Source organism: Cucurbita pepo, chromosome 20, assembly GCF_057944985.1.
Source record: "Cucurbita pepo subsp. pepo isolate OVF chromosome 20, ASM5794498v1, whole genome shotgun sequence".
In the NCBI taxonomy this organism is placed as follows: domain Eukaryota; kingdom Viridiplantae; phylum Streptophyta; class Magnoliopsida; order Cucurbitales; family Cucurbitaceae; genus Cucurbita; species Cucurbita pepo.
Window position 1 is genome coordinate 9,938,198 of NC_141817.1, and position 12,231 is coordinate 9,950,428.

Here is a 12,231-nt window from a genome sequence, read left to right on the forward strand (position 1 = left end):
ACGAAATTAATGGAACACAGACAAAAGTCTCGATTATTATTATTATTTTTTTCTCCTCGCATTCAATGTTTCCATTATTCAAATTATTATTTATGCAGCTAATAGATCCTATTGAAATGTTTAAATAGGTTTTATTATCATGATAGTAGATGTATTATCTATAAGATTTCACAAAATAATTAGTTTAAAAATCCCTCCAAATATTTTTGGCTCTTTTGAGAACGCTTCTACATTGTATCATTAATAAATTAAAAGTGTTTTTATCAGCCAAAAGCAATGTCAAATAAGCTTTTAAATGATCCACTCAAGCTTAAAGTTCAATACCAATAATGATTTCTAAAATGTTCTACGACAATTTCTCCCTGTGGATCCTTGGGAATTGTGGTCAGTACAAAACTATCGAAGAACTCAGACTAGAATACATGAACATTCAAGCTGGGAAACTAAAGTTAGAACGCAATTTCCCCAGGATACATGTTGTACATATAAGCACAGTTTGGTGGTTTCACGTAACAGCCAGTAAGCTTATGCAATAAGAAGCTGTTGAAAGCAATACCACAGTTACTCACTCAGTCGACTGGCTCTGGATTCAAGACTGGAAGGATTCTTAGAGCAGACGAACCGAGATGCATTCCCCGAATAATTCCACCGTATCCAACCTTGACTCTGTGACACAGAATCAATATGGAGTCCCACAATGCTGTTCTTCCCTGAAAACAAAGATCTGAACGGTTACTTTTATCCCAATAATGTTTCGGAGATTCGTAGTAATTGACATTAGTTTCGGATGGTACACATTCGGTATTCTACGATATTGAACAACAGATAAGACAAGACGCTCAAGGGTTAACAACCTGAAGGGAAAGCTGAAGCTTCTTGTCCCAATACAAAGAGAAAACTGGAGGACTTTTCTTTCCAACAGCCAGTATGCAAGCTCCGGGGTGAATAACGGAAGGAACGCCATATATAATTGCTACGTACTTCTCGGGAAACCGTTCTTTTGGAGGCAGAACCCCCAAGAACAAAGGATTTTTGCTGGACTGAGCCCCAGCATAGGTTGAAGGATCCACATGTAGCATCCACTTTGGATGCTCTAGGAAAGCACAGAATAAATACAAGAGTAAGTGAGAATCGGTTGGAAGCTCAAGTGTCCATTTCTTGTTCTTCTTATCGTAAACCTCTCCAGTCCCGAGATACTCGTAATTCTTCAAGCAGGTCCCTTCAGAAAGATCTGTAGAATTCACAAATTCATTGTTAACTAAAATATATTCTACAAATTTTGGAGAGATCAACAAGACAGCGGGAAACTGGAAAACATAATAAACTGATCATCAAAGCCTATGCCCACCTTTGATTCTTTGTACTGCATAATCTGCTCGAATGCTACTTTGAGGCAGTAAGCCTTTGACCCATTCACCCTTCATTAAAGCAAGGAGTTTCTGGTACTCTGTAATGGCATCAACACACTCCTGCATCACCGAAACTAACGGATTCTGCTGAGGGGACTGTGGTGCGTTTGCCAGAGGCATCTTGACTGCATTAAAGGTGGATGATTGTAAAGCAAAACAATTACTATTATTATCATTATTACTACTACTTGTATTATTGTTATAGAAAAGAAAGCTTCGTTTATTGAGACCAGTGAAAAAACAAGCAAATCAATTATAACCAGAGGCCTATAAGAAACAGAAATTCTTGAAACTTCTGATCGAAATGATGGAAAGCCTTACTTGTAGAGGCATCAATGGATTGCACGAGAGTTGCTCGTAACTGGTGAAGGAGTCCATTTTCATCAAGGGTCAATGTTGGTTGCCATTCATTAGTCCTGTCAACCGAAGACACAGTGGGAGGGGATTCCGCTGAGTCGCCTACAGGACTTATAGTAATTGAGACACCAAGTTTAGCAGCCACTTCTTTTACCTTAAAAAATCAAGAAGTTTAGCAGACTAATAAGGTGTAAAGGATGTGCAACCTACCAATATCATGATCATTAGATTTGAAGTTCGGAACACCTCAAGCAACTACGAAAATATCACTCTCAAACACAGTTACAAATCAGCCCAGTTTGAAACTCAGACATATAAATCTTCATAAGGAGATGTACAAGGAACAAAATAGGAATAAATCTTCATAAGGAGATGTACAAGGAACAAAATAGGAATAAATCTTCTATATGCATTGCTTCCACACAGCTGCTGTCTCAAGAATGCACTGATGGTTTATAAAAGAACTAGAAAACGAGACTTGAAAATTAAAATTTTCCATTATACAGGTTAAACTATAGGTTATAGCACATGTTCATATATTTTCTGTTATATATAATCTATATTTGCACCAAAAACTTCATTATCAATGAGTTAACGTGCCCAATATAGAATTCCTAAATTTTGGTGGCCTTCACTTGAGAAAACGATTGAAATTTCAGTCATGGCAAATGAAAATTAATTACTAAAGCACAGAGTAAAACAACCATACCTGAACATGACTGGTTTCAATCTTTTCAACAAGAGGATTAAGCAAAGTGGAAGAGAACCATTGCCTGAGACGATCACGCCATTCTTCAATTTGAGGATATACTCCCAAATGCTTGAAAGCTTCAACCATTTCCTCCATAGACATTGGAGAGGGAACATCACCCTCTACCTTCTTAGGGGGAGTGGTGAATTTCTGTGAACTCGGTGACATCCTTACAGGCCTCAAGGGAGTACTTCTGGTAGTTCCAGAAGTATTAGCTGAAGTAGCCACAGTACTAGGACTGGCAAGACCAACACTGCCGATGGTGGGGGGTGGAGTTGCCAATTTTCCAGCAGACTCAGTTAATTTTTCATCTACTTCAGCAAGGAATCGTTCAAAGTCTTCTTCAGACGTAATTTCTTTCAGAGAGGATACTCGCTTGCTTGACCACGGGGTACAAACCACTGACTCCCGTCCTGATGAACTCTGCGCAGAAGGCAGGGGAGAGGCCACTCCAGAGACAAGATACAAGGAAGAAGCAGAACCCGGAGATTTTGAAGGTGTTGCGAAAGACTGCATTTTACTTCCACTGGTAGAGTTCAATTTATCTATGTTTCTTTGAGATGAATAACTAAAATTGCCAACTGATTGATGAAGAGGAACAAGAACATCAGAAGGTGATGAGTAAGGCTTAGATTTTGGAGGCTTTACAGCTTTTTCAGATGTCCCATTATCATGCTTTGGTTTTAATCCCATAAGCCCCAATTGACGCTTGGAAAGAGGTGTTTGATCCTTGGTTCCTTTAGTAGCAGTTATAACAGACACAAAACCACTCAATCTTTTTCTATACAAGGATATCGCTTTGAAAAAAGCTAAGACTGTTCCCAAAAAGACTAAGCCTACCGCAGTCTGTACAGCCTTAGCAGACAAATCTGAAGCATAGAAAAATAGGATTTTAAACAAAATCAATGCAGCCATGGGAGCTCAAGTTCAAAGCAGACATAAACAAATGGGAATAATCTAGTAGCTTACAGGCTGCCTCTTCAGGAAAGTTTTTGAGCTTCAAATTGTCAACAATCGCATTTTCCCTTCATTGATTCAAGGGGGAAAAAATGGCATTAGCTTCAGTTTACTGAAAAACAGAATCCAGAGCATATAAACAATATCTAAGAACATCTTCCAGCACAACTCTTCCTCAAGTTCTCCTAATTTATCATACACATTCAAGACAATCATCCATAAAATCCTCATTCAGAACTAACAGAAAGCTACGAAAGATTCACAGGAGTTCAAAGGAGCAGGAACCAACGGAAAGATGCACAGTCCACAGAAAACAAATATCACAACGTTCACAAAACTCAAAAACACATAAAAATGAAAGCTCAGTAGATCAAATCGTACCAGGAAAGAATACGAAGGAAGGCAAATGCAGACACGGAGGAGAGGGAGAAGATGCAGAGGAAGGTGAACTTCGAAGGTTGGAGGCTGTTGGTGGTTAGAGCGGCGGATAAGGCCGGGTTTTGGTACGCCGAGAACTTCAAGGGCTTCGGAGAAGGAGAGCCCTCGGCTCTTCCTCCATTTCCGACTGCTGCCATTCGTATGGATCAGAATTTGAGATTCAATTTAGGGTTTCCAACACAAACAAGGTTTTGATTACACTATGGCAATGAGGAAGATAACTCAAAGATGTTCATCTTTTCGGCTCGAGTCCCCTGCGCTTGAAAATGCAGTAAAACCCCCCATAGCTTCCCAAGCTTCCTCTCTTTCTCCCGTATTGGTTAACACATACATACATACATACATACATACATACATATATATACTATGAGGGTTGGTGCCAAATGACACAATCACACTTTTGAAGGCAGCGGACTCGCGATTGTGCGGCACTCACTTTCCAACGACAAGTGAGCTAAACCAATTTGTTCTTACGTCGCTACGGCCAAGCGACGTATGATCGAGCCTCTAGCCTCAGTTTTAAAAGAAGGTTTTAGAAAACGAGGAGAGAGAGAGATTTTAGAAAGAGACGTTATATAAGCAAGCAAGAGAGAGATCACAACGGCTTAGCATATATAACCTTGGGTAGGGAGAAGTTGACAACTAGTCATATCCCCCTATAGTACATTCTGAAGCATTTCATGTCTGGCAGGCCTAGACATGATATTTTTGAGGCGTCATACGCCCTAGAACTACAAAAGTAAAAACACTAGAATGAAAAGACATGACAAGGGTTTGGCTTGTCATGGGCATGCGGCCATGGGCAACACGCCCTGAACGAGCATGACCGTGACACCAAACTCATATCGAACCTGGACTTTTAAATTAAGGCACGAGGCTCTACCCGAGTCTTTTGTCTATCTTTTGCCTGTATCTCGTTTGTCTTATCTTGACATTCATGTGTCTGAATGGGTGTCACTTGAAGATTATCACCTTGTCTGTATAGCATGGGCCACAACCTACTCTCGTATGATATGGTTGTGACATTTTCTCCCAATGTTTTTTTTATTTTTCTTGTTAGTCAATGACTAAATTTCTTTACAATTCTATGTAGTTTAGATGACAGGTTTGACATTATTAATTTTATTTGTGGAATAATTGGAGTCTTATTATTGCCTTGAGATATTCGATTAACAATATATTCTAAATCTTAGTTTCCCGTGAGGTGATTCCTTATCAAAATAGTTTAAAATTCATTTATTCCCGAGCCTAATTATATGTATATCAAAGTTCTACATAAAATGACAAAAGATGTAACCAAAATCTATGAAACCCATCTTTGAGTTTGAGTAGTTAAGGTTTTTTCTTCATGAATTTCACCAATTTCACTAATTTCATTAATTTCTCTCATTTTTATTTTTATTGGTTCTTCAACCATCTCACTAGACTCAATAATATCAAGACTGTTGAACTCAGAAAAAGTAGGAGCTCGGTGATGAAAAGAGTTCACCATCTCTTGAGAGCTTAGGGTTCTGCTGCTGCTGCTGCTCTCGAAAACTCTCGACGACTGACGCTCGGTGATCGTGGAATGAGACGATCCTTCCTGGTGCAGACTCGAGTCGAGGTCGTGGTGATGGTGATGGTGATAGTTATGCTTCTTTCTCTTTTGCTTCACATCTTTGTGCCATTGCTTTATGGCTTTGGCTGTGTGTTCTTCTAATGCTGCAGCTTTGAACTGTGACCCCATCTGACGATTACAACAATCACAAGTTCATAATACGAACATGAACGTTCGAATTCCCACTTCACATGTTGTTGAATTAAAGAAAAAAAATACAACAACCACAAGTTCATAATACGAACACGAACGTTCGAATTCCCACTTCACATGTTGTTGAATTAAAGAAAAAAAATACAATTAAAATAATTAAAAATATTTTACCTGTGTGACGAGAGCATAAAGAGGCAGAGTAATGTAGCTGCACAACACTTGGACGGTGACCCTATTAATATGAAAAATAAATTATTACACAATGATTTTAAAGTTTTTTCATAAGAAAAAATTGAAACAAAAAAAAAAAAAAAAAAAAAAAAAACCAAAAACTAAACTAATATTAATTTTATGGATCATATACTCACGCTAAGACGACTCTTATGATGATGACCTCCAAGTGTTCGTGGTAGCAAGATTTTATCCCATATTGTAGCTGAAAATGTAGAGTTTTAACGAAATTAAATTAAATAAATAGTCGTAAAAAAACGTCAAATTACAAGTTTAGTCCTTGAATTCTTATCCATGGACCTTTCGATTTTTCAAAACATGTCTATCGTGATTGTGTCAGGGATACGTATGTAAAGACTAAAGTTATAATTTGACCCAGAAAGAAAAACATGTAAAGGATAATAAAGATTTTTACCGTAACCCAGATGAAAAACGAAAACTCAAAGGCGTTCTGAAAAGAAAAGAAGGTCAATCAGATAAGGACATGTTTCGAATGACTTTCTAAAGATTTTTAAAAAACATGTTTTTAAATCGTTAGAAAGTCGTTCCAAAACATCGATAATTGAGGAAGTATGCTAAAGTTTACCATGAACAAAGTGAAATGAAGAAGGGTGAGAACAAATTTGGGGTGATTGAACCAGAAAAGATCATCACTTGGTTCCACCATTGGAGCTCCTTTGATCACATCGGTCTTGTCTTGAAGCTCAAGGGCAAGCCTTGCTACTATTACTTCAAGTTTTGTTCCAAGAGCTAGCACTATCTACATGTACACCCACAACACATTATAATTAAAATTTTAAAATCTTTCCTAAATTATATATTATTAACTATTCTTAGTTAAAACGCCCTACTTTCGTAATCGTCTAAGCCCACCGCTAGCAAATATTGTCTTCTTTAGACTTCCTCTCAAAGTTTTAAAATGCGTCTGGTTTTCACATCGTTATAAATGATGTTTGTTGGAGAGGAGAACGAAACATTTCTTATAAGAGTGTGAAACCTCACCCTAACAGACGTATTTTAAAAACCTTGATGAAAGCTCGAAAGATAAAACTTAAAGAGAACAATATCTATTGAGACGTAAATTATAAACTTACAATTAGCGGAAGGAAAGACACCCATAGATATGCATTCCAACCTGTACATCGTCATATGTAAAACCTTTTTTTAGCCAAATTTAAACAAAAAAAAAATATATTTATTTTATTATTAAAACAAAATAAAAGGCTAAGCTTTTAAATTAATGGGGTAGAAAAACTCACCATGAACATCTACAAGAATGAAGATGACTACTATAAGCCACATGAAAGGACTGTCATATCAAAGGAAAAAAACAAAGTGAAGAATAAGTTAAAAGGGTAAATTTTTTTTTTAAACTTTTTGAAGACTCAATTGGATAATTTACCTGATACCGACGACGACTTTGAAGTCGTCGTGCAATGATCTCTCGATGTACTTTTGAAAGTTGAAGGAAGTATTTCCGTGTATGTGGGTCTGTTTAAAAAAAAGTAAAAAAAAAATGATGGTAAATATTTTTTTAAGATGATTCTATGATTCAAAATGCTGTAAAATTGAACATGGTAAAGAGATTTTACTAACCGAGATGAAACCATGGCGAAGGGTCAAGTAGTCGACTTTGGCCACCGAACGAAAGAACTGTCTCAAGAAGCATTTCTGCAAATTTTTGTCTTTCTAACAAAAATATACTTTTTAAAAATTTATTAAATATTAAAGATAAATATTTCATTATGAGGTTAATAATTGAAGTATTAGATCCATTTGATAACTACTTAATTTTTTATTTTTGCTATTAAAAAATTGTTCTTGTGTTCTTGTTTTCTCGCCATTTCGTTACCGTGTTAAGGTGTTTCGGGTTTAGGGTTTGTTTGTGTTTTTTTTACTAGAAACTAGAAAAGGACTATAGAAACTCAGCTGTAAGACTGAGAGCACGGGGAAAAGACTATAGAAACTCAACCCTAGGAACGAGTGCACAAGGAAAAGACTCTAAAAACCCAATCCTAAGAACGAGTGCACGAGGTTATAACAACTTTTAAGATTTTGAAATTCAGTCCCAAACATGAATAACATAAATGAGTGAGAAAACTTACTATCCAGAGAAGAAATGGTGGTGTTGCACAAGAACTGATATGCCGACGTCCGAATGTTGTTTGCCTTGTAAATCTAAAGCGATGCGGATCTAATAATTGAAAAGTTAAATCAAAACTAGGCACACAAAACACTTAAGAATCTCATAAAATTTGAAGTCTTATTTTTCGTTAAAAACAACCCTAAAACGTTTATGTTATTAAACTCATGAACGGAAAAGTTTGTATCTAATTATTTGTTAGGATTAAATCTATTTACATACGTGAAGAAAATTGTAAGATTATTTAAAAAAAATTCAAGAGCATTGAAACGAACACGAGGGTATTTTTGATAATTTAACCGAAATAATGGTAGTTTAATGTCTATACCACAATAAAAATGAAATAAAATTGGTTGAATTACCATTGGCCACTTGATAATCCAACGTATGAGTTTCTTCTTCCCAAGCTTTCCAGCGTCTCATCTGTTTAAATTTCATTAAAAAATAAATAAATAAATAATAAAATAAACTATATGAATAAAATTATATTTTGAATTAATATGGGAGAGAAAAGTCAATATATGACATTCAAATCAATAGTACATAAATTAATAAGTATGCATAAAAATTCAAATATTGTCACATCCACACCCAAATTTAATTCAACACTCGGAACCAGATTGACTTGGACCGTGGACCAATAATATTTCATTTACCTCACAAAACGACAATACTTACCTGCCGTTTTGAAGCATTCTACTGCTGAGTACTAAAAAAAAATGTATTTTCTACTCTCTATTATTATTATTTAAATATAATGTATTCTCGACCGTAGAATTTTTTAAATTGTTTTGGAATTAACATTTCTATATTAATAATATCATAGTTTTTTTTTTTTTTTTTTTTTTTTTTTTTTTTTGTCCATGTTTTGCTCATGGAGTTTTATTTGTTATTTAATAGACACATGTTTTGATCATTTACTTAGTCTATACCCTGACTCGTTTAGGAATTAGATTGTGCTTCTTAGCACCTATCTGGCATTCCATGAAATGGATCTAGAAACATTTTGTGATCACGTACAAGAATTTTTTTTTTGAATTTGCCCAAAGAATTTTAAAATTCATTATTTCTCTGAATTTGGTTACTTTGGTTTGGTGCATTTCATGTAACCAAATTTTATGGTTCCGGAATACGATTATCCAATCCTTATGGATTAACCGAAACCATAAAAGCTATAAATCTTGTGTGGGGTTTGGAATGGTATTCTAATATCCATCTAATAAATATATGGGAATATGAAATAGATATATATATATATATAATTAATGTACATTTGCGAAAGAAAATTTTCTCTAATTTGAAACTCGTATTTTTTTTTTTTATTTTTTTTTTTTTTTTGAAGATTTTAGAGAAATTGAAAAGTATTTTTGAAAATTTTTAAAAAAGTTTATTATTAATAAAATTTTTGAAAAATATTTTTAAACCATTTTTAAAGCTAAATGATATTTTTTTCAACATCTTTTAAAATTTAAAAATATTTTTGAAATAAAGAATGAACTCTTTTCGTTTTTTTTTTTTTTTTTTTTTTGAAAATTTTAAGAATAATTTTTAAACACTTTTTTTAAAATTTAAGTTAGAGTAATCCGTTTAAAAATTATTGTTTTTTATTGTTAAAAGATTAAAATAGATATTTTAAAAGCGGAAGGACTAAAATGCAATAAACTCCAAACTTAAGGGAGTGAAATAAATAAATAAATAAATAAATAAGTAAAAAAGATAGATAGAGAGAGAGAGAGAGAGAGAGAGAGAGAGAAAAGACCTTGGCCTTCCCTAACGCCATGGTAAGAACGCTGTAAAGAATCTGCATAGCTGCCAACACGAATATGAAATTGTTCAATTGATTCATTCCTCCTTGCGATATCAGCGACGCCTTCCCCTGCCATCGCAATTCACGATTCACCAATCAATTCCTCACTGAAGAACACCGAACTTGATTTCAAATTTTGATTCGCTCAGTATTTTCCAATCATTACCTTCGCAGTACAGTAATCAGAAGAAGAAGAAGAAGAAGAAGAAGAAGAAGAAGAAGAAGAAGAAGAAGAAGAAGAAGAAGAAGAAGAAGAAGAATCATCGCTACTACTACTACTACTCTCCTCTTCTTCGCCTCCCGCCGCGAGGCTCACGAATTTTCCTGGCAGCCACGAAAACCGCCGATTTGTAGCGGAAGACGATCGCAATTGCTCCATCTCCAAATTCTTATTCGCTTTGATCTGTATTTCTCTCTGGCACGGAAGCATCGTAAACGCTACGCTATTCGGAATGCAAATCTTCGATACTGGCTGTTGCGTTACCGTCAGAGTTAGCGACATGAACCCTAGAAGCATCAAAACTGCGGCATCGACGAACAAATACAGATGCAGAAATCATTAATCCTCCGATTCTCATTCTCTTAACTTCATTATTCGACTTCAGGATTCGGAAATCGTACCTGATTTAAGCTTCTCAACCGCCTCGAACAATGCCGTTTTCCTCTTCCGCTTCAACCACTGCGCAAAATCAAAATCAAAATCAAAATCAAAATCAAAATCAAAATCAAAATCAAAATCGAATCGACCTCTGTAAACTGAATCAGAAACTAGATTTGGACTTACATTGGAGAGGAGATGAAGCAAATGCTCGAGGAAGAGGGAGAGGGAGATGAAGATGAAGCAAACCGCAGCCACGGCCCAAGTCGGCGTGAATTGGAGGGAGGAAGGATCCAAAGCAGCAGCAGCAGCAGCAGCAGCAGAGGCGGCCATTAAAGCAAAGGAAAATCAATCCGAAGAAGAAGGAGAAGAGATGTTGATTCTGTAGAGGCGGGAGAAGGAGATGATTTAATATCCAGAATGAAAGTGTTGAGAGTTATGGGGCCATTGAAGTGGAAGCTTTGGCGCCATTACTTCTGGTGAAGGCTTTGACTGAGGCGCCGTGTGGTTGAGAATTTGGATTTTTAATGCCCTTTCTTGCAAAACTATCTATTTATTTATTTATTTATTTATTTATTTATTTATAGTCCCTATAATTTTATTTTATTTTTAAGAAAAAGACATTTGAGCTAGTTTTTTTTAATTAAAATTTATGAAAAATTGGAAAAATTCTAAACTTATTTTGTGCCAAAACTTTAATTCACTTAATTCATAAGTTATTGAGATTTTTACGTGGAAGCATGAGCATAATTATGCTATAATTGCCCGATTTAATTAAATTTTGAGTCCAATAAAAATATTCATATGATTTGATCTGAACAACCCGAACTACAAATGTTGGGTTTGTAATTATGATTAGTGTAACGGCTCGAGCCCACTAGCAGCAAATATTGTCTTTTATGTGTTTTTTCTTCTAAGCTTCCTCTCATTGTTTAAAAACGCGTAAGCTATGGAGATGTTTTCACACCCTTATAAAGAATGTTTCGTTCTCCTCTCTAACCGATGTAGAATCTCACAGTTAGTGATGCATTATAACTTTGTAAATATTTGATATTTAAATTGTACGAAATTTTAATTATTAATGTAAAATGTACTGTGGATAAGAAGAATTTAAAAAAAAAAAAAACAATTTAAACCCAATTCAACCCAACTGAAATTCCGTTGGTTGTGAACTTTATTGGAATTGTTCGAGCCAATAATCCTAAAAATTAAATGATTTAAATGTTATAAATCTCAACTAAATTAGGTGAAAAAAAAAAATCTCTTACTATTATTTCAAAATTTAAAATGTAATTTTAGTTTCTTTTTTGTTTTTTTCATGCATATCAATGAAGCGACACGTGTGTTAGGTTTCATTACACCTCAACACGCGGTTTTTAAAATCATTAATTTCTTCTATCTACTTTTCACACTTTTTTTTATAATTATAATCTCACATTTAATTCATTTATTTTATATTCACGCTAAATTAATAAAAATATTCATAAATTTAAAATCAACTTTAATATTATAATTTTTATGTAATTGTGATAAATTTGTATCACTCTCATTTTTTTATTCTTTTTTCTAGTACATGAAGATCGGGAAGGACGCACATCTGATGTATCAGTTATCATATCCACGGTAAATGTTGGGTAGCTAAGTGCGAATCAGATAACTGCTAAAAACATGTAAATAATAAGCCTACTCCAAAATGAGTGCTCTCTTATTACGACTTCTTCAGAGCCTCCGATAGCATAGTCGAGACAATGATGGGTTCTCTGCCCTTTGCAGGGAAGGAGCGACAGAAG

General features: G+C 34.9%; 2 protein-coding genes across 4 annotated transcripts; both read right to left on the reverse strand.

Moving 5' to 3' along the window:
• Positions 1–240: 240 nt before the first annotated feature.
• Positions 241–4,247, reverse strand: LOC111783547 (cytochrome B561, amino-terminal protein). Its single transcript, XM_023664471.2, has 7 exons — positions 3,856–4,247; positions 3,487–3,542; positions 2,476–3,386; positions 1,731–1,920; positions 1,349–1,534; positions 855–1,231; positions 241–710 (listed from the first exon to the last, which is right to left on the reverse strand). The coding sequence occupies exons 1-7, from the start codon at positions 4,047–4,049 to the stop codon at positions 570–572; spliced, it is 2,055 nt and encodes a 684-aa protein (XP_023520239.2). The 5' UTR covers positions 4,050–4,247; the 3' UTR covers positions 241–569.
• Positions 4,248–5,129: 882 nt separating this feature from the next.
• LOC111783030 (MLO-like protein 3) lies at positions 5,130–10,983 on the reverse strand. 3 transcript variants are annotated; one of them, XM_087120384.1, is made up of 16 exons: positions 10,628–10,983; positions 10,465–10,522; positions 10,070–10,365; positions 10,010–10,027; positions 9,796–9,912; positions 8,399–8,459; positions 7,999–8,087; positions 7,490–7,564; positions 7,296–7,384; positions 7,153–7,202; positions 6,988–7,028; positions 6,480–6,653; positions 6,309–6,344; positions 6,031–6,098; positions 5,834–5,894; positions 5,132–5,638 (listed from the first exon to the last, which is right to left on the reverse strand). In XM_087120384.1, the coding sequence occupies exons 1-16, from the start codon at positions 10,772–10,774 to the stop codon at positions 5,216–5,218; spliced, it is 1,803 nt and encodes a 600-aa protein (XP_086976510.1). In that variant the 5' UTR covers positions 10,775–10,983; the 3' UTR covers positions 5,132–5,215. The 3 variants fall into 3 exon arrangements, with proteins under 3 accessions (XP_086976509.1, XP_023519675.2, XP_086976510.1); XM_087120383.1 differs by having other exon boundaries at positions 5,130–5,638; positions 7,490–7,546; positions 10,010–10,365; XM_023663907.2 differs by having other exon boundaries at positions 5,131–5,638; positions 10,010–10,365.
• Between the last annotated feature and the right edge of the window lie 1,248 nt (positions 10,984–12,231).